We start from the raw sequence: 24699 nt of genomic DNA, 5'->3' as shown, positions 1-24699 counted from the left end.
TCTGCATAACAAGATTGCAGCATGAGTTTATATGTTTTCTTAGGTTTTTGGGTACTGTGGCGCCCCCGACAGGCCAATTTAAACCAAACTTGGCATACCTCACAAGGACTTCGGGATATAAAAGCCTTTCAAATTGGGAGTTGATTGCATACATGGTTTATGAGTTATAGCAATATAGGTCATATATGGCATGGCCACAATGATATAATGGGAAAATGGCCCAATGAGAAAAATAAAAATCCAAAAATTTTTTAATCACTTTTTACCTACAGAGTCTACTGATTATGCTCATAGCAATTTTGCCATAATTGGATCAAATTCCTATGACTAGTTTGTAAATAGCTATTTTCAAACAATAGATGAATGTGACAAAAGTATGCATTTTTTAATAGGACTTGTAATTGCAAAGTTGTCAGGTCTACTGCAAGGAATAAAAAGAAACAAGTTGCATGTTCCTAAGTGAAAATTTGGAGGAGTTATGCATGATTTTCACAAATAGCGCCACCTAGTGGCCAAATGTTTTAAAACTGCACAGCATGACACATAGTCCTGGGATATGCACAGTGGTGAGGTTTCATGTTGTTTGGCCAATGGTAAGTCTGTCAAATGGCCAATTAATTCAAATAAAAATTAATTGGCTCATGGCGGCCATGTTTTTTGAGTGATGATGTCATCATTGTGTGTCTTGATATCACTTGGGCCCCTGATGATGCCTGTAAAGTTTTGGCTTGATGTGACTAATGGTTTCTGAGATACAGTTTTTCCCATGTTATAGCGCCCCCTATTGGACAATCGTGGCCAGCTTTGACGTATGACCTCGTAGTCATGTGCCCTAACAACGGTTAAAATTTTATGAAGATCGGTCAAAGCGTTGCTGAGATATGGCTGTTTAAGTAAATTTGGCCACGCCTTGGAGCTATTGATTGACATGTGACAACCAGACTGTATGCAAATCTCAAAATGTTTTTAAGCAACTTTGATAATGAGACTCTCCTGAATATTTTGACACCAAGGTTGTGGTGATCGGATGAAAAACCAGGGACTAGTACAAAAAAGTAGGTTTTGCATATTATGCAAATTAGCAAAAAATCTAAGTAGGCGGAGCTTAATGGTTCTTGAGGCTTTTTTGTTTGGCTTGAGCCAAGGAATCCATCAGAAGTGGAATTTTGTTTCTAGGCCCTACGGTTTGGGAGATATGGACCAAAATGCAAAATGGTGCGCTATAGCGCCACCATCAGGCCAATGTGGGTCCCTGTCTCTATTTCTCTCATTGCACACCTGCTGCACCTTGCTGGCAAGTTTGGTCTTTCTGGGCCTTACGGTTTAGGCTGCAGTATGCGTTTTACAGGGGGAAAAATAATAATAATAATAATAATAATAATAAGAAAAATCTCAGCAATTACAATAGGTTTCCCACACTACGTGTGTGAACCCTAAATATAGCCGCAAGCGGCAATTGGCGGGTTCACACACGAATAGGCCACTTGGCTTCAATAGGCAATAGACCCAATAGGTCCTTTAGACCCAAAAGAAGCTGTTTGAGTGGAAAAAATGCACAAATAAATCAATGTGCAAAAAAATGTTCAATTGGGGCACTAAAGGCCCAAAAGGATCAAAATAATGTGTATTGGCAAAATGATTCAAATCACAGAACTAAATCACATGCTGAGATCAGCTTTGTGTGTGTTTTTGTGTGGTGTTTCATGTGAGCAATAGTTTTCAGTTCGTTTCAATGTATGGCCACTAGATGGAGCCCAAGTACTACCATACTGATATCTCATTAATCTCAGTAATGCAATATGACATTTTGGTGAATTAAAAGGTTCATTTCTGGTCAGGCAGTGCACTTTTTGTTATAAGATACAATTGCAATGTTATATAACTTATTGATCTGGATCATACAAGACCAATTACTTGTCTGTATTCTGCATAACAAGATTGCAGCATGAGTTTTTATGTTTTCTTAGGTTTTTGGGTACTGTAGCGCCCCCGACAGGCCAATTTGAACCAAACTTGGCATGCCTCACAAGGACTTCAGGATATAAAAGCCTTTCAAATTGGGAGTTGATTGCATACATGGTTTATGAGTTATAGCAATATAGGTCATATATGGCATGGCCACAATGATATAATGGGAAAATGGACCAATCAGAAAAATAAAAATCCAAAATTTTTTTAATCACTTTTTACCTACAGAGTCTACTGATTATGCTCATAGCAATTTTGCCATAATTGGATCAAATTCCTATGACTAGTTCTTAAAGAGCTATTTTCAAACAATTGATGAATGTGACAAAAGTATGCATTTTTTAATAGGACTTGTAATTGCAAAGTTGTCAGGTCTACTGCAAGGAATAAAAAGAAACAAGTTGCATGTTCCTAAGTGAAAATTTGGAGGAGTTATGCATGATTTTCACAAATAGCGCCACCTGGTGGCCAAATGTTTCAAAACTGCACAGCATGACACATAGTCCTGAGATATGCACAGTGGTGAGGTTTCATGTTGTTTGGCCAATGGTAAGTCTGTCAAATGGCCAATTAATTCAAATAAAAATTAATTGGCTCATGGCGGCCATGTTTTTTGAGTGATGATGTCATCATTGTGTGTCTTGATATCACTTGGGCCCCTGATGATGCCTGTAAAGTTTTGGCTTGATGTGACTAATGGTTTCTGAGATACAGTTTTTCCCATGTTATAGCGCCCCCTATTGGACAATCGTGGCCAGCTTTGACCTATGACCTCGGAGTCATGTGCCCTAACAACTGTTAAAATTTTATGAAGATCGGTCAAAGCGTTGCTGAGATATGGCTGTTTAAGTAAATTTGGCCACGCCTTGGAGCTATTGATTGACATGTGACAACCAGACTGTATGCAAATCTCAAAATGTTTTTAAGCAACTTTGATAAGGAGATTCTTCTGAATCTTTTGACACCAAGGTTGTGGTGATCGGATGAAAAACCAGGGACTAGTACAAAAAAGTAGGTTTTGCATATTATGCAAATTAGCAAAAAATCTAAGTAGGCGGAGCTTAATGGTTCTTGAGGCTTTTTTGTTTGTCTTGAGCCAAGGAATCCCTCAGAAGTGGAATTTTGTTTCTAGGCCCTACGGTTTGGGAGATATGGACCAAAACGCAAAATGGTGCGCTATAGCGCCACCATCAGGCCAATGTGGGTCCCTGTCTCTATTTCTCTCATTGCACACCTGCTGCACCTTGCTGGCAAGTTTGGTCTTTCTGGGCCTTACGGTCTAGGCTGCAGTATGCGTTTTACAGGGGGAAAAATAATAATAATAAGAAAAATCTCAGCAATTACAATAGGTTTCCCACACTACGTGTGTGAACCCTAATAAGAAAAATCTCAGCAATTACAATAGGTTTCCCACACTACGTGTGTGAACCCTAATTAAATATAGTGTGTCATATAATGCAATAAATGATATGGTTATGCTGTGCAAAACCATCTAATATTCAGGTTATTGTCAGCTGCACACATGTCTACAATAGGAAAGAGTGCAGGACAGAAGTAATTTAAACGCTGTTGGGAGATCCAGTGCGTTGAGGTTTTTCCCAGTTTCAGTTCCTCCCAGGTGAGTCAAGCAGCCAATCAGGAGGAACAAGGTAGAAGATCCTGAGCGACCTCTTTTTAAACTATAGCACTGGCTGGTGGAAACTAGCTTTAAATAGCACACAGCTGTTATACATAGGCGACGATGTCAAGTATATACTGGTGCAAATAAGCTTAATACATTTACATATACAATAAAAACAACCTTATAAAAATAAGGACAAAAATGCAACATCTTAAAGGCTGCTTTTGAATACTTTTGAAAAGTGCAAACGGCACATGGGTGGCGCTAAAATTTGCACGGTCCAGTTTTGCGCGTGTGCTTGTTTACCATTGTGTTTGAGGGCTTGTGTGCACGTCTGTCGGTCCGTTAGTCGCCTTCCACAGCTCGGTTCAGATTTCTACATCACTCCCTTTGTGCGGAACGGTTCGCCAGAAGAGGGCATTCGGATTCTGTCTGACAAAGTTGCCACGCGACAAGCAGACGTAATGGTACCCGGTCCAACTCCAGCTGCAGGCTGTCACGAAGAGTGCGAGAAGATGGAAAAGAACACCGTAGAGACGAATATTTGCTCGAATACTCAAAAGTGTTTTCTAATTGCATTTTTTTGAGTGGATTGCAAAACGCTAAAATTTAAAGCCGACGCAGAGAATTTTGGATTTCTCCACAGTCGCATCCTCTCCGGAGAGACGCTGTTTGCGCAATATGCTACAATAATTACTCGGATCGAGGCAAGAACGGGTACTTGGATTTACTTAAGTTTTCGGGGTGAGTTATCATAACAACCCTTGGATGAGGCATATCTGATGTCCTCGGTGGCGTTTTTTTTATCTTACTTGAGCTTCAGAATCTAGGATAAATCCTGTGATTTTTTTTCGTGCGAACGTTTACGAGGGCTCGATATGTTTAACTTTGCCAGAAACGGTACGAGATGCTGCATGGTGAAACTGGGCAAACTGGCGGATATCGGAAAGCTTTCAGGCGCGTATTGTGCGCTGGAGGTCCACAGTCAGGCAGGTGCCCTGTGAAATCAGCGGCTGCGCGGAACTGCTTCGGGTCGTGGACTAGAACCGAACCATCTTGGGAAAACGCGTGCCATGCGGATTCGGGCGTCGGACGGTAGACGGCTGTAAAACCTGCGGAGAGGCAACAGTGATGAGTAAGTTTGTAAATGTTCGCTCTGACACGGACCACATGACAGAGTTGCATGTTTTGTCGATGAAGAAGGCGATAGTCCGTCTTCCGTCTGATCACAGAGGAATTGCCTATAGCTTCAGTTCGCATAGAATGGCTGGGATAAAACTGTTGGTTTTAACAAGCCGCCGAACACAAGTCGTAATTTTAGCAATTCGATTCTGTTATGTGGGTTTCCTCATCGACTCATTTATGTCTGGGTGCTATTTTCCATGTGCATATTTACCTATACATAGCACAACTTTGACCGAATTCCATGTAATCCACTTATCGGTTAAAACCTTTGTAGCAGAACTCAGGAGCTACGCGCACCTGCACACTTATTCATAAAGCGGTCTTTAGGGTGGTTTCAACAGCTGACCGCCGCTACATCATCGTTTGACACTAAGATGCTAATCGAACACCATTTTGGAAGCCAGTCAACTTTGCATAGCGCAACTGTTCATTATGGACAGTTCAGATGTTTTTTTCTTTAGATCCTGAGGTTGTTATGACACAAGAGGAAAATCCTCGTGCTTCAGCTATGCACTTTTCCCCCTCTGAAGCACAGTGTAGAATTCGTAAGCGCCGATTGTCATTTATTTATTTTTTTGCGTGTAGGTGGTTAGGTGGGTGGATGGGTGTCTGATAAAGGAGGGCGCGCGCGCGTTTCACGGAGACGTCGAGAGCTTTAAATGCAACATTTGCACGAGGCGGTTTATTACGCACTCGTCAGAATTCGTTTATTTCAGCGTTTGACCCTAAGCGCAAGCTCCGTCCCGTCTCCGTACAATTGGTATTTCGGCGTAAACTCGCAATCAACAGTGTTTTTCATATCATGACAAGGTGCAGCGCAACAGGGCAGCCAGGAACCGCTCTGTTCCGATGTTCAAAAAGCACAGGCCCGACGCTTTGCTCTTGCGCTAAATAAGATGTCAAGGAATCTGACGCTTTAATAGAGATGTTTAACACTAAACCGCTTGTTTATTTATTCACTTACGCAGACATTTTGCCACAATAAGTTAAGTTTGTATTCATCTTTTTCTTATTCAAAAAGATCCGTTTCCCCCTCTTTAAAATAAATTTTTGATCGTGCGCAGCAATTAAGTGTAAACCTTCTCGCACTCACGGGTTAGACTGGCTTCTTACGGACATTGTTTCAATTATCTTACCCAGGGCACAAGACGGATGTGACCCACTGATTATTTCTTCGTTAGGAGCAGCCAATGATATGGCCAAGGGCGCCCGGCTGCTGCACGTGACAGGCAATTTTTCAGCCTAACGCCGATTGACAAACTGGGCAAAAGTGTGACGTCCTTTTTCAGTGTGGTGGTTTTAACAAGTGCGCAGAATCATTACCAACAACAGTGTTTTGATGTCTTTTAAATATGAGCACTGTGAAAAAGAAACATTGAAGATTATTTATATTTTAATACCAGAGTTGAATCAGTCCAGCAAATTTTAAGTATGGAATAAAAAAGGTACAAATATGATGCTCTCTCTCTCTCTCTCTCTCTCTCTCTCTCTCTCTCTCTCTCTCTCTCTCTCTCTCTCTCTCTAGTCTCTCTCTCTAGTGCGTGTGTGCACAGATATAATGAATGCAGTTATGTGTTCTTGCTGTTATCCTGTTATGTGAAGAGCTTTTCTTTGTTTGCTAATGATGACCTTTGAGACATGCCACTGAGGGTGCTAGGCCGTGCTCCTGTCTGCGTTAAATCTAATGTTAAAATAAATACCGTATCATTAAGACTATAAACAGCAGCCCACTGCAAGTATTACATACAAAAACTGCAAGAATATTGCAGATTAACACTTTTATTTTGATAGCATAGTAGTTGCAGTATAAGAACCTACATTCTTTTTCAAATATTCATAATGAATAATGTGTCATGAAGAGCCACAGGCATTATGCCAGTGAATAGGAGCAGGTTATGGGCTGCTGCGTGATGATTTATAACTAGCCTGACGCAGTGCAAAGCCGAGTGTTGAAACGCTGCAGTGACACTTGGGTGTGCTGATCCATTCCATGACACATCATCCATTTGGTCCTATCCACATTATCTATTATTTCATATAATGGACAGACAACGTCTGAGGCTCTGGATTAATGGACGTTCCTGATTAATAATGCCCTAGTATCACGTAATTAAATTTACCAGGACCAAGAGTATTTCTTAGACCTTCACACGTCTGTATGATGCAGATAAAATCTATTAAAGATTATAAAACTGTATTCCCATTTAAGCACAGTGCTACATGAAAAAAACACACCTTGCCCCAACCTTTGAACCTGAAAGCCAGCGTTTAATCACATTTTCTATGCTCATTTCATACCTTACCAGACATGAGAATGGTCCTCCTTTGTGTATAACATCAGTCCAAAGAGACTGGCAGTCACAATAGAAGGTCCATGCAAATGTAACTGATTTGGTTGGCTGACAGTCATTTAGATAGTGATTGTGGTCTAATAGGATGGCTCCGGCGTGTCTCACAGGACAGTCTGTGCTGCAGTGGGCCCCTATCCAGACACATCTCGATGACCTACATGCTCTGATAGCGGGTTTGCCACTGCCAGGGCTGAATGTGAAATTAATACAACAATCCATGACAGAACTGATTCTAGCAATCAGCTTTGTTAATGTGGAAACTGAACATGATGCTTTAAAGCTGGGCTGTGCGGTAGCATTACGTTTATGGTCGTTGACTAATCACAGCTTTGGAATTAACAAAGGTGCTTGTGTACTAGAGGAAGATGAAGACTTAATTTTTGCCTTTATCCTGATCTGTTTCACTCCAGGCTCTGCCATGCATCGGCGATGGTTTGTGGTTCCTCTGCTGGTGCAGGCTTGGCTTTCTGCGGGTTTCTGTAACGGCGAGCGCCCTTGCCCTCGGAGCTGCCGCTGTGATGGTAAGATCGTTTACTGCGAGTCCAGTGCATTCCGTGACGTACCCAAAAACCTCTCGGGTGGCTGTCAGGGCTTGTCCCTCCGCTACAACAGTCTCGCCAGCTTACGGGCTGGCCAGTTCGTTGGCCTAAACCAGCTTATCTGGCTATATCTGGACCACAACTACATTGCTAACGTGGATGCTCGCGCCTTTCAAGGAATACGGAGGTTGAAGGAACTGATTTTGAGCTCCAATAAGATTACGCTCCTGCACAACACCACCTTCCATCTGGTGCCCAATCTGAGGAACCTGGATTTGTCCTACAACAAACTTCAAGCGCTGCTGCCTGGTCAGTTCCAGGGCCTGCGCAAGCTCATCAGCCTACACATGCGCTCCAACTCCCTGAAGAACCTTCCATCGCGCCTGTTCCAGGACTGTCGTAATCTGGAGTTCCTGGATCTCGGTTACAACCGACTGCGAAGCATCACTCGCAACGCCATGTCAGGGCTCCTGAAGCTCACCGAGCTGCACCTCGAGCATAACCAGTTCTCCAAGATCAACTTCTCCAACTTCCCTCGGCTGTACAATCTCCGTGCCCTCTACTTGCAGTGGAACCGAATACGGACCATGAATGAGGGCCTCACATGGACCTGGACCTCCCTGCAGAAGTTGGACCTTTCAGGGAATGACCTGCAGGAGGCAGAGCCTGAAGTGTACCGCTGCATGCCAAACCTCCAGACACTTAACCTGGACTCCAACAAACTGGTGAACGTATCTCAGGAGGCCGTGTCAGCATGGACATCCTTGACCATGATCAGCCTAGCCGGAAACATGTGGGATTGTGGGCCTGCCATCTGCCCCCTAGTGGCCTGGCTCATAAATTTCTATGGAAACAAAGAGACTTCCATGATTTGTGCCTCGCCCAAAGAGGTTCAGGGAGAGAAGGTCATGGACGCTGTGGAAGCCAATGGAGTGTGCAAGGCTACAGTCGTAACACCTTCAGTCTTTAGTGTTCTGTCTACACTTTCTGGGACCCCTGGTTTGAATGGTCCCAATCACTTTGTCCCGACACCTCAATCTGGAGGTAGCAGAAGGGGCCCAGGCACGTCGTTACAGCAGCCCACGCCATCAAGACCTCCTCAGTCTGACATCTCCTCACCTGAACAAGACCTGGAGCCGGTGTCCTTCCACAAGATAGTTGCAGGGAGTGTTGCTCTGTTTTTGTCAGTTACGATGATTTTGCTGGTGATTTATGTGTCATGGAAGCGCTACCCAAGCAGTGTCAAACAGCTGCAGGAAACATCTTCAACTGCCCGCAAACGTCGGAAAAAGTCCAGGGAGACCGAGCGGACACTCAGCACCCCTTTGCAGGAGTACTACGTGGACTACAAGCCTTCAAGTTCAGAGGGAACAGATGTTCTGGTCAATGGGTCAGGACCTTGCACCTACACGATCTCCGGCTCCAGAGAATGTGAGGTAGGAGAAACGTTTTCACTGTTTGACAGAATAAACAACAGGTCAGTGTAAGTTGTGCTGTGTTTGTGTCACGGTCTGCTAGTATGTGTTGTCTTAAATATTTGCAGTATAAGCAAGATTTGAAACACTTTCAAATTTCCTTGGCTTAGACTGGGCTTTTATGACCTCTGTCAGACTGTGTACATTTTATTTCAATATTATAAAGAAATGTTTTTCTTCTACTTTGATTTCTTAAAAGGGTGCTGTATTTGCAAGAAATGTGCTGTCACATGAACAAATATGATTTGTTTTCTCATATGCCCGCTTTTATGAGTTAACCCCAGAAATACTGTTGAGAAAATAACACATACTGGTAGAGCGCTTGAAAACCTCCAAACAAAGTCATTTTTACTGCCAGCACACTTTCAGTACTTTGTGTAGGCTGATTCCATTGATACCAGGGCCTGATGATGATGATGATGATGATGATGATGATGATGATGATGATGATGGGAGATGAGATTGTGGAGTTTGCAGAGTTGTTTTGTAGCTTCTTTTATCATTAGAAAGATATTTCATTGAAATGCACCAAATGCATGAAAACTGATGTAAGCTCATTATTTTAAGAACATTTCTCTAAGCCACTGAAGTGTCTTTACATTACAATAAATATTAAAATAACGTCCTGGGCTCTCTAATCAGCACCTAAACATTTAACACTAGGACTACCAGCATTTTCACTCCAAAATTTTGTACCTGGTCTCCACCAGGGGGCAGTTCTGGGGACATTTGCATTCCATTAGGCCACCCTTTGTTATGTACATGCAACCACTTAGGGGGGGGTGATGGTGTCAGTTCATTGTTCTGCTGGATGTGTTCACTGACTCAGATAGAGAAGAAAAAAACCCTGGCCTCCCCCATTGCAGTGGTCATTTGAGCTGTGTTTTTTTTCTGCCCTTCCCTTTTTATAATAAATAATAATAATAATAACCTTTATTTGTATAGCACCTTTCATACATACATGCAACTCAAAGTGCTAAAAACTACTGAAAATAATGTTTGTGGGTGTGTGTGTGTGAGGCTGTATATGTGTTTGGGTGAATATGTATGAAAAGAGAGGTCACATGGAGACACACAAGCAGCTGATCTCTTCTGGTAAGATTTACTAAATGTCCTTTTTTGTTTACTGGTTATGGCTGTTGTGTTTTTGGAAGGAGACACACTGTAAAAAGTACCATCTTGATAAGTTAAAATAGCTCAAGATTATTATTCTATTTCAAGAAGCTAAGGGGTTTTTTTTGTATAAATTAATGTAAAAATATCTTTACCTAGTGGCAGTTTTTCAAAAGACGAAAACTATTTCAAAAAAGGTAAAACAAATCAGAGCTATTTTGACTAATAAAATGCTACTTGAAATGTTTTGGAATTATAATTCAAATATTATGTTTGTGTCAATTTCACATTATTTCAACCTTTCACTAATCAAATCTCAAACCTATGTTCCTGTGGATCATGAGACTTCATCACCTCCAGAAAAGAGAGGTCACATGGAGTCACACGAGCAGCTGACAGAGATGGCAAAAGACGGCACAGTGTGGCATGAGGAAGAGATTGGTAGACATTATGGAAGGCATCACAGCCCAATTGAATGCCATCCCATGAATGGAGAGCCAACTGCTTTTGCCAGAAGTGAAGTGTCTAGTCGCTTACAGAGTTTCCTCTGTTTCATCTCTCTGAAAATGCTTCGGACCATACAGGAGTGGACTGTTCAGCATGCACACCAGACGACACAGCATGAAAACTGGTTCATGGCCCTCCCTGAACTAATGGCTTTCATTGCCATCCTCATCCAGCAATGCAGCAGCCCTCCATCATGAAGATTATGCAGCGATACCGGTTCCAGGACACACGCATGTGTGTACAGCATGGACACACGCAGTGAACGAGCTGCAACTGACCCGTTTGCTGCAGTCTCTAATGTTTGGGGGTCTCGTTGCCAACTGCTTCAATGCTTACAACCCAGGAAGGCATATCACAATAGATGAGCAACAACATGCACAGGTGTAAAAGAGAGATGGGCAGACTTCTTGGTGAAGCTTGCAGGAGAGCTTGGACAGGCTCATATGGCAGCCAAGGAGGTGGCCAAGGAAAAGGTTCAGCAGCAACCACCCACACCTGACACAGGGAAAAGGGCATTGTGCCAAGTCAAGTGTGGCTGCAAGAATAATCGTGCCACTAAGTGTTGTATTTCTTGTACTTAGTTTACATGTGGCAAGTGCAGAAAAGAGATGATGTGGCAGTGCCAGGTGTGTGCAGAGTAACACGTTTCGTTACTGTGCGAATATCAATAAAGCTAACTTGAATCAAAATTTCTGGCAATGTTGACTTTTTTTTGGGGGGGGGGGGGGTTGGCTGAACAGGCTACTCTCTGCAGTGGGGCTGGTGGGACACCACATTTTAGGCTGTTATAGTCGGTGATAGTGTAAGGCACCTCTTCCTGTACTCTTTACTGTATTTTAGACATTGAGGGCTTTTGAGGGGACGTTGTGGATGAACACTGACCAGTGGCTGACCATGAACACTGAACACTGACCCTCTTTTCTCTCCTTCTCTTTTCTCTGTATGTCCCACCAATTATTTTTATTACTATTGTACTGTATTTTACAGAATTGTTTTCTTTTTATTCTTACATAAAAATAAAGTTGTCCTCCAAAGATGGGGGGGCAAAAAAAAGAGAGTAGTGACTCGGAAATCTCTTCTGGTAAGATTGTTGTTGTGTTTTTGGAAGAGACACACTAAAAAGTACCATCTTGATAAGTTAAAATTGCTCAAGATTATTATTCTATTTCAAGTAGCTGAGGGTTTTTTGTATAAATGTATGTAAAAATATCTTTACCTATGGGCAGTTTTTCAAAAGACTAAATACTGAAAATAAGGTTAAAAAAATCAGTGCCATTTTGAATAATCAATATGCCACTTATATGTCACTATAATTCAAATATTATGTTTGTGACTTCTGACTTCTTCTCACTTTGTGACTTCTTGCAAGAGAGCTTGCAGTCTCTTGTGGCAGGCAGCCAAAGGTGTGTGTTGAAGCAGCAACCACCCACACCTGAGACACGCCTCATTTACATAACACTGGAGGTAAGAAGGGCTTATCACACCTCCCAACCCTAGCCTTCTGGCTAAGCTCTGGTACGTGGCAGGGATGATAGCCTTTTGGCTAAGGTATGGCCACCCCAGTGTTAAATAAGATGCGGCTGTATAAACCAATAACTGTGCACGCTTACATTACATAGAAGGAAAGGTAGAAGGAAAGGTTATGTGCTGTTACATGCTAAGCAAGCTTGTCTTTGGAGGGAAGGGCTTAGCGAGAAGTTTCAATGGAGAGTTTGGGATTGAAGAGTGAAGGTGGTCTCTTCAGTGGCTGTGATTTTCAGTGACTGAAGTGAGTATGGACTGGACCCTGTGGGACTGGACCCTGCTGGACTGGACTCTAGTGCTCAGTTGCTGTTTTCTCTTTTCGCTGTAGTCGCTTCACCTATGGGTGAAGTTGTACTTGATGAAGCCTCCAAAATTTTGAAGGTCTACTGCTTTTAGTGACAGGAGGCTTAATGAGAAACAATAGATGTTATAACTGCATAGTTGTGATTACTGATTAATTTGTTATCAGCGTAGTGGGAGCTCATCAACAGGAGTGAGCTTGTGTATGTGTGGTGTTAATTGATGAAATAAATAACACATGTAAAGATTTTAACTTGAACAATAAAAAAAAACATATTAGTGATTTTCAAACAAATACTAACACATCTATGACTTTGCAGTTATGTTATTTGACAACGAAGAAAAGGTTCTTAAAACACTCACCCTTTGTGGACATTGTCTCTGGCATCCTGTTTAATCCTGTGCTCCGTGTGCTCTTGTATCTGATCCGTATTTAATGAGAGGGTTAGATCCCCTCTGTGGAGATCACTGCACCTGCAAAGGAAGGCCTGTTTCAGCCGTGCCCCTAAGTCAGGACTCTCTACTGCCCCACCTGCTGCTCCCTGTGGCCCCACCTGCCCCAACTGCTGCTCCCTGTGGCCCCACCTGCCCCAACTGCTGCTCCCTGCGGCCCCACCTGCCCCACCTGCCCCACCTGCTGCTCCCTGTGGCCCCACCTGCCCCACCTGCCAGCTTTCACTCTTTGCTTCATCTGTGAGCCTAAGCCTTGCACCCTAGGTCCTTATCCTACTACTGTTGGAGACAGTGTTTGGTAGTGTTATTGCTGTGTGTGTGTGTGTGTGTGTGTGTGTGTGTGTGTGTGTGTGTGTGTGTGTGTGTGTGTGTGTGTGTGTGTGTGTGTGTGTGTGTGTGTGTGTGTTTATTATCTGTTTGAGTCCTTAACCGTGGGCATGGCCTCATGACTCTAGGCAAGTCTGGCTGTGTTAGCTGTGGCCAGCAGTCCTGCAAGATCCAGACACTTGGGCCATGAGCAGTTCAGGTGAAGTGGTAGAGAGGCAGGCTGATGGACCCAACGACGTAATGATAGACAGGTAAGCAGGTGATGATAGACAGGTAAGCAGGTGATGAAAGTCAGGTAAGCAGTTGGGAGACAAGAGCTGGCAGACAGAGAAAGACGGTGAAGAATGTATACAGGTAAACAAACAGTAGCCTGACAGTGTAGTGGGTGGTGTTGCTCAGTCACTCTCCTGACAGTGTAGTGGGTGGTGTCTCCCTCACACCCTCCTAACAGTGTAGTGGGTGGTGTCTCTCCCTCACACCCTCCTAACAGTGTAGTAGGTGGTGTCTCTCCCTCACACCCTCCTAACAGTGTAGTGGGTGGTGTCTCTCCCTCACACCCTCCTAACAGTGTAGTGGGTGGTGTCTCTCCCTCACACCCTCTTGACAGTGGAGTAGGTGGTGTCACTACCTCACACCCTCTTGACAGTGTCACTCCGTCACACCTTCCTAACATGGGAGTGGGTGGTGTCGCTCCATCACACCCTCCTGACATTGGAGTGTGTGGTGTCACTCACTCACTCTTGACAGTGTCACTCCGTCACACCTTCCTAACATGGGAGTGGGTGGTGTCGCTCCATCACACCCTCCTGACAGTGGAGTGCATGGTACCTATTGCATAAGCTCAAAACAGATCACGTTTCACTTTCTCACTGCTTCAGGTCATTAAACGAGGAACACTAAAGAATAAAATATGTGTTGACTTTTTATCTGTTGGAGTATTGAATTTATTTCTGACATATTTCAAAAACCTTGTTGGATTTTGTAAGGCAGTGAAAGGATCTGTGTTTCTTCAGTTTCCTTCAGTCCTAACAATTACTGAAAGCCAGTGTGTTCATTCTGCAGGACACACTGTGAGAGTCGATATAGCATCAGCATTAGCTTAAGTTCTGTTAGCTGCTTAAGGGAGCGTTCACGCAGAGCATTTAAACATATCACATGCACCACAAAAATGAAACAAACATAAGACTCGATTTATTAGGGGTGGGGCCAAGACGGTAAAACCCTAGTCAGCATGAATATAGAAAAATAAAATGAGAGAAATGCCAATAGTAAGATGATGGATTAAAATAAAAAATAAAATCTTTTTCACATTCACATTGAGATCTTTGTTATGAGTGTTGAACTCAAATTAGATTAGATTAGTTTAAACCAGATCCAACCAGAGTATTATTTACATATAAAGAACAGGTAGGTAACTGTGGCTATGTTATGCATTACTTACAATATGCAGTTAAGGGCAGAGGAGCAGTAGAAACATGTAGAAATATGTATAAGAGTAGGAAACATATGTACAGAGTGTCTCTGAGTGAAGAAAGTGCAAACGTACGGTGTATGTGCTGAACGAGAAGGATATGTAGACTCATCAGTATGCAGAGAACAAATAACATGCAATGGGTTTATATACGATATGCACAATAACTGCAGGCATGAATAGTGTAATGATACTGGGACATAAAGTACAGTAACAGAGCAGTGAGTGCAGTGATATAGTTAAAGTGGCAGTGTGGAGTTCAGCAAGTTCATAGCCTCTGGGAAGAAGAACTTCCTGAACCTGCTGGTGTGGGAGCAAAGGTTGCCAGATGGAAGGGTGAAAAGTCCGCGCTTAGGGTGAAAAACGACCTTGGTGATGTTTCTTACCCTGCCCATGAAGCACATATGTTAAATGTTCTCAGTGGGGGGTAACTGGGTGTCTGTGATGTGTTGGGCAGTTTTCACCACCCGCTGGATCGCTTTTTGTGGTCGGACGCTGAGAAGTTGCCATACCACACTGAGATGCAGTTTGTGAGTATGCTGTCAATGTTTCAGTGGTAAAAGTCCACCAGAATCCCTGGACCCAGATTTTCTTTGAAGGCACATAGGAAGTAAAGTTGCAGTTATGCCTTTTTGACTATGATGAAGGAGTTGTGGATGAGATGCCAAGGAACTTTCTAAACCTTCTAATGTCCATAATGGTCTCTTTGGTCTTCTGATGGCCAGGACTTCACACCATAAAGCCAGGTGATGCACATCATCCCTGTAGGCTGTCTTTTCATCATCTCTGATCAGATCTCACTGTGTCGTCTGCAAACTTGATAATGAAGTTAGAGTCATAAATAGGAACACAGTCATAAGTGAACAGGGACTACGCAAGAGAGCTCAGCACAAAGCCTTGTGGCACAATAGTGTTCAGGATGATGAGGAGGTGATGAGTTTTTCTATACTGAAGTCTGTCAATCACGAAGTCCAGAATACAATTGCATAGAGATGTACTAAAGCTGTACTGACATGTACTGAAGCTGTACTGAAGATGTACTGAGGCTGAATACTCTTGGTGATCAGCTTGGATGGGATCACTGACTTCAATGCTGAGCTGATTTCTGACACAAGCTTTGATAATCCTGATCTGTCAGTACGGTGTGTAGTGCAGTAAAAATGGTGTCTTCCACTGACCCGTTGCAGCAGTAGGCAAAATTGGTGTGGATCTACCATTGCAGGAAGACATGATTTGAAGTGAGAAGGAACTAGTCTTTTGAAGTGCTTGGAGATGATGGGGTGAGTTTGACAGGATAGAAGTCATTCAGTCGGATGCTTTGACACTGGCACAACGGTGGCAGTTTTAAAGCTATTTGGGACAACACCTGGGCCAGCAATAGATTAAAGACATCTGTGAAGACCCCGGCGGCTCTAAGTACCTGGCCAGGTCCTCCATCAGGGGATATTGGGTCCTGGGGATAAAACAGCCCAAAGATGCTTTTCGTTCTTGTTGGATGAGTAGAGAAATGCGATCTCAATCTTGATTGGTCAGCAGTAACATTTCTTGCTCTTTTGTCTGAGCAAAAGTTGACAGTTTTTCAAGTTAACTGCATTATTTAAAAATGTGAAATGCATTGCATAAAAACACCTTGCGATGCAGACATGTGTGAAAAGAATAACTGGAGAGTTAGTTGCAAATGACTTGTGTGAATGCTCCATTAGCTTCTGTCCTATGTTAGCCGCGTTAGCTTCTGTTCTCTGTTAGCAATTTTAGCTTCCGTTTAGGCTTAGACTTCTGTTTTATGTTAGTCACATTACATTGTTTTATGTTAGCTGTGTTAGCTTCTGTTCTCTGTTAGCTGCACTAGCTTTGGTTCTCTGGTAGCCATTTAAGCTTCTTTTTTATGTTAACCACATTAGCTTCTGTTTTATGTTAGCCACTTTAGCTTCTTTTTTTATGTTCGCTTTTAGGTGTATTAGCACTGCTTGAGCCGTCACTTTAAAGATGGCAGCGGGATGAACAAAATCTGCCAAGTCCATTACTTCATGAATAGATGTGAACAGACTCCTCTGTGGTTTAGTCACATTTCTGCTCGTGTGTAATTGTGAACTGTTTTCTTTGCCCCGGTCCTGCCCCAGGCAGGAGTGGCGGGCTGCTGCAGAAAGCGTGATGTGTGTTAGGTACTCTCCGGCGCACATCGAGCGTGATGTGTGTTAGGTGCTCTCCCGCACACCACAACTCCTGGCAGCTGTGATTGATGACTTCTGCTCCCTCGCCTGCTCCCTCGCCTGCAGTTTGGTGTTCGCCATGCGCAGCAGACTTATGGGGTTTTTCACATCACACCGAGCAGCTAGATTCAAACATACGGCTCAGATTGCTTTGGTCTCAGAGACCCACACTATCCTGATGCCTTACTACCTCCAGCGACTGATCAGGAGTGACACGAAACTGGGGATAAAGAGTGTTTAGGGAGAAAGAGAGAGAGAGCGCTTCCTCAGCTCTGATTTCAAGAGAGCCTCTTGGTAAAACTGACACGTACTTTTTCGACATCCCTTGTTGTAAAATGTAATGCCTAAATACAATGCGTTCTTTGAGTGATTTGGATAGGAACACCATAAATGGGACCTCAGTGACAGAACTGACAATGGCCACGATTAGGATTTACTGCTTTCCAAATTTATTGTCACTGTGACCAGAGTTCAGTAGTTTGTTATTTACGAGCTTTTCTAACATGCAAAAATCTCATTGCGGTTTCAATGCGGGCCAAGCAGAAAAAATTGTGGCCCTTTTCTCAAAGCATTCAAAAAGATTTGGTAAGCATGTACATTATTTCACAAGGGATCTCTTTCCAACATACACACGCCTACTGGTATAAAACACGAACCCACCCACAGGCTCCTACAGTAATTAATGTGACCTGTTTTTTTCTGTTGTGGCTAATATGGTATTGTTTGTAGAGCCATAGAATGAAAGCTGAATTGTTTTTTGAACGCATTTCTCATTAATCCATGTTGGTTGTGAACAATTAGACCCAGACGATCGCTTTTCCAATGTGTTGTATACTGTAGTTATACAGCACTTGTTTTAAAAGCTTAACCCTTTGGTCCCTCATGCGTGGATATTTAAAATTTTGCTAATTGCTTTGTAAAAAAAAAACCAAATAAATAAATAACACTTGTTCCATTTTAACAAAAATACACAGAATGAGGACATTAATATCCATTAGACTCATCAAATTTAAGTTAACGAATTGGTGTTTCTGTAGCTTTGACCCCAATAAATAATGAAAATGGACTAATCCTCTCAGCAGGCAAAAGTGACTGCTGAAGATTAATATGTGTGCCAGCAGTCTGTCTCTGAGATCGGGGATGAGTCCATCAATTCGAAACAATGAAAGCAAATTGGAAACTGACATGAGGTGAACATGAACTCTAACTCATGTTAGTTAAAACTGGGGTAGGGTTAAAACATGAGGTAAATACAGAAATTATGTTAAGGGCTAGGGTCAATTCATGAGGTGAACACATTTAAGGGCTAGGGTTAACACAGAGACAATATATAATGGTTAGGGTTGGCGTCAACACATGAAGTAAACTCAGAGACTAAATTAAGGGCCATATCTTTTGCCCTGACTGCAAAAGAGATCAATTGTGTTGCACTTGGGAATAATTTTTTGAAGATCATTAACCGCATCAATTATTTCTATCAGAAAACTCACCAATTACAAAATACACAGTAAATGTGATGACATAACACCTTTATTGTTCTGTGTCCAGCTGGACACAAAATAGTTAATACAACACTTTAGGTGTTTGTTTTGCACTGTGGAGTTTGTTATGTGGGTTCCTAAGTTGAGATGTGAAAAATTTATTGTTTATGGATGCGATGTCTTTGTACAGAGAGGGAGATGTTCCTTAAAGTCTCACCGTCATTTGGCTTACATTTGATTACTGAAATATCAAAGCTGGCTATTATTATGGGAGACTGAAACTGGGTAAACACATTTCAGAAACAGGCAAACAAACTGACAGTTGAGAGCACGTATGTTTGTGAGTGGTTGAGAGCACTTATGTTTATTGAGAGCTTAGAGCACATATGTCTGTGGAAACCTGAAAACATGTATGTTTGTGCAGAGCTGGAAAACGAGAGAGGGAAAGTGAGAGATGGTGAAAGCCAATTCCTGAGAGACATTGTGCATTTGATGTAGTGCCAATCACACAATTTAATGTCTGTGCGGCACATCATAATTTATTAAGATGATCGTAAACTTGTGTCTGGAGAGCCATGCAAGGCCATTGCAGTTTTCCACCTAAGACTGACTTACTGCATTCTGAAAAACATACAAAAGACTGACATCACTTCCTTCTATCGCACACACACACAAACACACCTGCACACACCCACAACAGATAAACACACGTGCGCACAGATGCATGTGCACACGCACATGTGTGTATACGCATGTGCACATGCACTTGCACTCCAACCCTTGCACACATGTGTACACACATGTGTCTAGTGTTATCAGTCTGGAAACTGCATCATGGCCAGAGGTGCTCTGATGAACTCTGGGGTGAGTACAGTTCATAAAAACAAGAAAAGGTTGCTAAGAGCAGAATTAAGACATCAAAGTGGTAGCTGATCTAGCCATTTTTAAAATGCTTTTCTTTGTGCATCCATTGTAATCATGAATATTCCCGAAGGGTCTGAAACCCTGAAATGCCAGACTGGAGCTGTGAATGGAGATGAGCCCATGTGGGATGGTGGTACAAGGAAAGTACAGGTCTGAGCACAGCGCAGATGAATATTTATGGGTAACATTTATCAGCAGTGTGGATCAGATCTGCTGTGTGGATGAGATTTGCAGTGCGTGGGCAAGGAGAATCTGCAGTGTGCGGATCAGATCTGCAGTGAATGGACAAGGTGAATTTGCTGTGTGCGAATCAGATCTGCAGTGAATGGACAAGGTGAATTTTCAGTGTGGAACAGATCTGCAGTGAATAGACAAGGTGAATTTTCAGTGTGTGGAACAGATCTGCAGTGAATGGACAAGGGGAATTTGCAGTATGCGGATCAGATCTGCATTGAATGGACAAGGTGAGTTTGCAGTGTGCAGATCAGATCTGCAGTGAATGGACAAGGTGAATTTGCAGTGTGCGGATCAGATCTGCAGAGAATGGACAAGGTGAATTTGCTGTGTGCGAATCAGATCTGCAGTGAATGGACAAGGTGAATTTGCAGTATGCGGATCAGATCTGCAGTTTGTGGATTGGGTGAATCTGTAGTATATGGATCAGATATGCAGTGTGTAAACAGGGCAAATGGGCCTCTCAGTGTGCCTCAGTCAAAGGAGTGTTTGTATGTGCCTATGTGTGTGTGTGTGTGTGTTTGTGAATGCACACATATGTGAATGTGTTTGTATGCATGTAAGTGTGTGAGTTTGTGTGTGAGCTTGTTTTCCGGAAGTGCTGGGTGTTTGAGTGCTGCTCTCCCAGGTGATCTGTTCCAGTATTATGCGGTGGAGCTGGAGTGAAGTGGTCTCTAATTGGATTACAGATGGGCTGGAACCATTAAATGGGAGTGTCATTATTTGACAGGCTTTTGTGAAGGCCTTTCTTTTAAAAGGGGGACTGAGCGTTCTCAGAAGCCAGAAAACAAAAGTTGCTTCTGATCTGACTGCGTGCACTGGTGAATACTCTGCTAATTTGTTCTTGACCTTCAGTTCATTTCAGTGCCTCCTCCCAGAAGCACTTAAAGAAACACTGCGGTTCTCAGATTGTACAACATTGGTAAACATCACACAAATCTATTACCGGCTCATAAAAGATCTCATCACTTCAATCTAATGTTCCTCTGTGATCCACACAGCGAACATTTTCTCTGGAGGAAGAGGCGTAATGATTCTCTTCATAATGACTGTTTGAACTTTCAGAAACCCGTCTGGTTGTTATTCTACCCTCATTACTTTTTTGTTTCCCTGTGGTGACGCTCTGTGCCCTCACTACAAACACATGGAGAGCAGAGGAACTTTGAGGGCTGCTCATGGTGAGTGGTGGTGATGCTGGAGCTGGTTGGAGCTCCATGAGCCACAGTTATGCACAGGGACGAACGGATGTGCTGATTGAAGGCAGGATTCGTCACTGGAGGGGTGGGTGGGAGAGAGGGTGGGGGTGTGGAGTTAGTTGGAGCTCTGACAGTAGGGTTTGTGAGTATGTATGGAGTTGGTTGGAGCTCTGTCAGTGTGGTTTGTGAGTGGTGATGAAGAGCGGGAGTCACTGGCACTCACTGGGACTATAAGAGATTTGCAGAGCGGAAGCTTAATTAACCCAGCTCCTCTTGATTAGCCTCTGTCCTCTCAATTATACACATTCCATGGTGCACTCACTCTTTCTCTGTCTGTCCTTCTCACATTCCTTTTCCTTTGCAAAGTCTCTGACGTCTTCTATTACGTCTGATAACACTCACTGTAAATTAGAGTGTTATCGGGTCCTTAATAGACAGTATGAATTAGCAGAGTATATCCTTACTGTCAGAGATACAAAGCAGAGATAGATCCTACCCAAGCACAGGCTCAGTGCCGGAAGTCTAGCTATAGAAAAGGACACATACAGAGAATTGCTGCCCTGAGAGGAAAGAATATGTGGTCAGTGTATGAAAAGTCAAGGTCAAGAAAACATATATATTTTTTCCTTTACTGTGAATGATTTAAAAGCCTATGATATATTTACACATTAAAAATAGAAGATGTAATCCAACATTCAATATGTACCAACAAGGACAATGACAAATCCTTCCCAGAGCAGCACACAGCAACATTTGCTGCAAAGTATGTAGCAATCATGACCTGAGAGGCAGTCAGTGATCGCCTTCCCATTCTTACTTACCATAACTAAATCAACCCTATACACACACTACCAATTTACATGGACACCACCACCTCCACACACACACACACACACACACACACACACACACACACACACACACACACACACACACACACACACACACACACACACACACACACACACACACACACACACACACCTTCCCATTCTTACTTACCATAACTAAATCAACCCTATACACACCTATACACACACTACCAATTTACATGGACACCACCACCTCCACACACACACACACACACACACACACACACACACACACACACACACAAACCACCACCTATACACAGAGTCCTATAAATATATTCATGTATTAACTAGGTATATAATCTTACAAATCTTTAATGGCTCGTTAACTGACATTAACCACTGTTTTATTATTACTATTATTATTATGCTTTCTACTCCCCTCTCTCTCACCGACACTCTCTCTCTCTCTACCTCTCTCTACTGGACTCTCTCTCGCTCTCTCTCTCTCTCTCTCTCTCTCTCTCTCTTTCTCTCTCTCTATCCATCTCTACCTATCTCTACCTCCCTCTCATGGTCCTGTATGGAAGGCTGCAATATGCTGTGACCTGATAAATGTCTCCTCAGTTTTGGAGGGCACTGAGGTGCCTGCTCTGGTGTCAGTGGAGACACTGTACTGGAGACAGGGGCTACGACAGAGGTCCAGCAGAGGGAGGAGCCTGAGTGCTCGCTCCTCTGATGTGATTGGTCAGCACTGCTCTGAGTGACTGCAGAAACAGCGGGGCGATGTAAAAGGCAGAGGCTTTTAGATGAAAGCATGCTCGCATGAAGGTGTTCTGGTGCTAGAATGAGGCACATCCTGTACTTTCTTCCACTCTCCTTTTCAACCTTTTCAACCTTTTCACAATGTTCCATCTCTTACAGTCAACATGTGACCAGGGGGTCAGCTGTCTAATCTGATCCATTAAAAGCATGTAAAAGCAGTGCCTCTTGTTTCTTAATTATTTAAAGGAGAGATGACGCAGATTTCACACTGGATTGGTAAGTGCTACTCTGAAGAACTTGACAGATTTTGACTTTTTGAGATATTAAACCCTCCAGCGCTACCGTGTACAACAGCCAACATTCTCCCTCTGTGTGTGCTTGGCTGCTGATAAATGTCTCTTTACAGCTATAGATTTAAAGTAATGCACAAAGCATTGGTCGTTCCTGAGGTATTTTTAAGTGTTGGTTCTTAAATAGTGCTTTTCTCACAGAAGATGATCAGTAAATGGATCACCCATATCTGGGTCTGCTATTGGCCATCTGGGTGCTAGAGACCTGGAGGCAGAACCTCTACCTTTTGTCTCATTTGACTTTTTTATTTAATAGGTCTATTTGCGTATCAAGGTCATCTCACTTTGCTGAGGGTGATCAGGACCATCGCCAGATCTTTCTTCTTTTCCCTCTTTCATCGTTATCCTTTCTTTTTATCTCTGACCTCCATTTTCGATGAGAGAGGACACGTTTGACTGGCTTGGAAAAGCAGGAGCGTGTTGGAATGCTTAAGGGGTGGAGCTGTGGTGTAGAAGGGGGATGGTGTGGTGGAAGTTGAGGTGGGGAACAGGGTGATAGAAGGGGAGGGTGGGGGTGCCAGAGAGATGGAGGAGTGGTGGTGCAGGGCTGCTAGAGGCTCATAGAGATGGAGGGGGTGATGAGGAAACCCGAGCCACACCTGCACACGGATCTTCTGTACCTTGACAGATAACGAAGACATCAGATGTCATGTTGCATTTGGCTTGACCGCTCGTTAAACGCGAATGCAATCTAATTGCAATCACAAACAATCAGGTTCGATTTTGAATTGGCACTTCAGCCCAGGCAGAGGAGGATTTATTTAGAGAGGAACTGCATTCTTTCTTTTTCTCTCTTCCTAAAAGAACAGGAGTCTTATCAGGGGCCCTGGAGCTTGTAAGCAGAGGATGACATATGATGTCTCCGGATGCAGAGGAAGGACGACACGTCCCTGGATGCGGGGGACACGCACTCCCGTCTCTCCAAGTGTTGCTTGGCGGTCATAAAAATCCTTCAGGTGCCATTTCATGGTCCATGGTGTGGCGTCTCCTGCCTGGGCCTGTCGAGACCTGTGATGGTCAGCCACAAGATCCTGGCTGGTGTCAGTGTGGTGGAACAGGTTCGCGGGTAATGACTGCAGCGTGCGGTTTTACCGCACTGTCTCCGCTCACAGGACACAGCCTGGCTCACGGTGGAGTGCAGTGTCTGATTCGCATTTGCATTGTTGCAGTTCTTAGCTTCCCCCGGAGCTTCAAAATTAGCATAGAGAGCTTGTTAAAGTAAATGTAATATTCTCAAAGGTATATTAAAGCCCAGTAGGTTTTAGCAGCTTCTGACATCATTATTATCTTCAGGAGGAAGGGAGAACACTGATTGAATACTGTGGCATATACAGTCACAATTGTTTCATTCACAAATGAAAATGAACCAGTCAGCCAGGTCAGAGGGTGAAACAGAGACCCTCTAGACCACAGACAACAAAGCACAGAGTGAGTTGAGTTTTTCAATATTCTGCATTATGTCGTTCAGGTCTTTCAAAGCTTAAAGCACAATAAGCAAACAGAAAAAACCCTCTTTTGTGAGTTCCACGGGTGAGATCACGGGTGAGGGGTCTGTCTGAGTTTGTCTTCATTCTCTGCCTGCAGGCAGGTGTACTGGACTCTACATATGGCCCGATTCCAGGAGTCCGACTCATTAATTCCCCTCAGCAGTGGTGCAGAGCCATAAACAGCCCCTTTACCGCCCACCTCTGCCGTTTTCCCAAATCAGATCATCCACTTACAGCCTCCTTCACCAGTGTCACCCCCCCCCCCCCCCCCCCGCCTCCTTGTCCCTGTGTGACCTTCTCTGCTGCATCTCACCCTTAGTTTACACACTCTAAATGCTTTGCGTGAGAGGGTCCCTGTTCATGGTTCTCATGGCACTGTGTGTTCTCCCTTCAGGGTTCTGTGATC

General features: G+C 43.3%; 1 protein-coding gene across 1 annotated transcript in view; it reads left to right on the top strand.

Annotated features, from left to right (window-relative positions):
- Window positions 1-3964: 3964 nt before the first annotated feature.
- The window catches only part of LOC143525701 (leucine-rich repeat transmembrane neuronal protein 4), a 110119-nt gene continuing 89384 nt past the window's right edge, over window positions 3965-24699 (top strand). Inside the window, exons 1-2 of the mRNA XM_077019936.1 lie at window positions 3965-4724; window positions 7536-9100. Of these exons, the coding sequence (XP_076876051.1) occupies window positions 4721-4724; window positions 7536-9100 (1569 nt within the window). The 5' untranslated portion in view covers window positions 3965-4720. The remainder of the gene's footprint in view (window positions 4725-7535; window positions 9101-24699) is intronic.

The sequence above is a fragment of the Brachyhypopomus gauderio genome, chromosome 10 (genome assembly GCF_052324685.1).
Source record: "Brachyhypopomus gauderio isolate BG-103 chromosome 10, BGAUD_0.2, whole genome shotgun sequence".
In the NCBI taxonomy this organism is placed as follows: Eukaryota; Metazoa; Chordata; class Actinopteri; order Gymnotiformes; family Hypopomidae; genus Brachyhypopomus; species Brachyhypopomus gauderio.
This window is presented reverse-complemented; position numbering and strand designations above follow the sequence as displayed.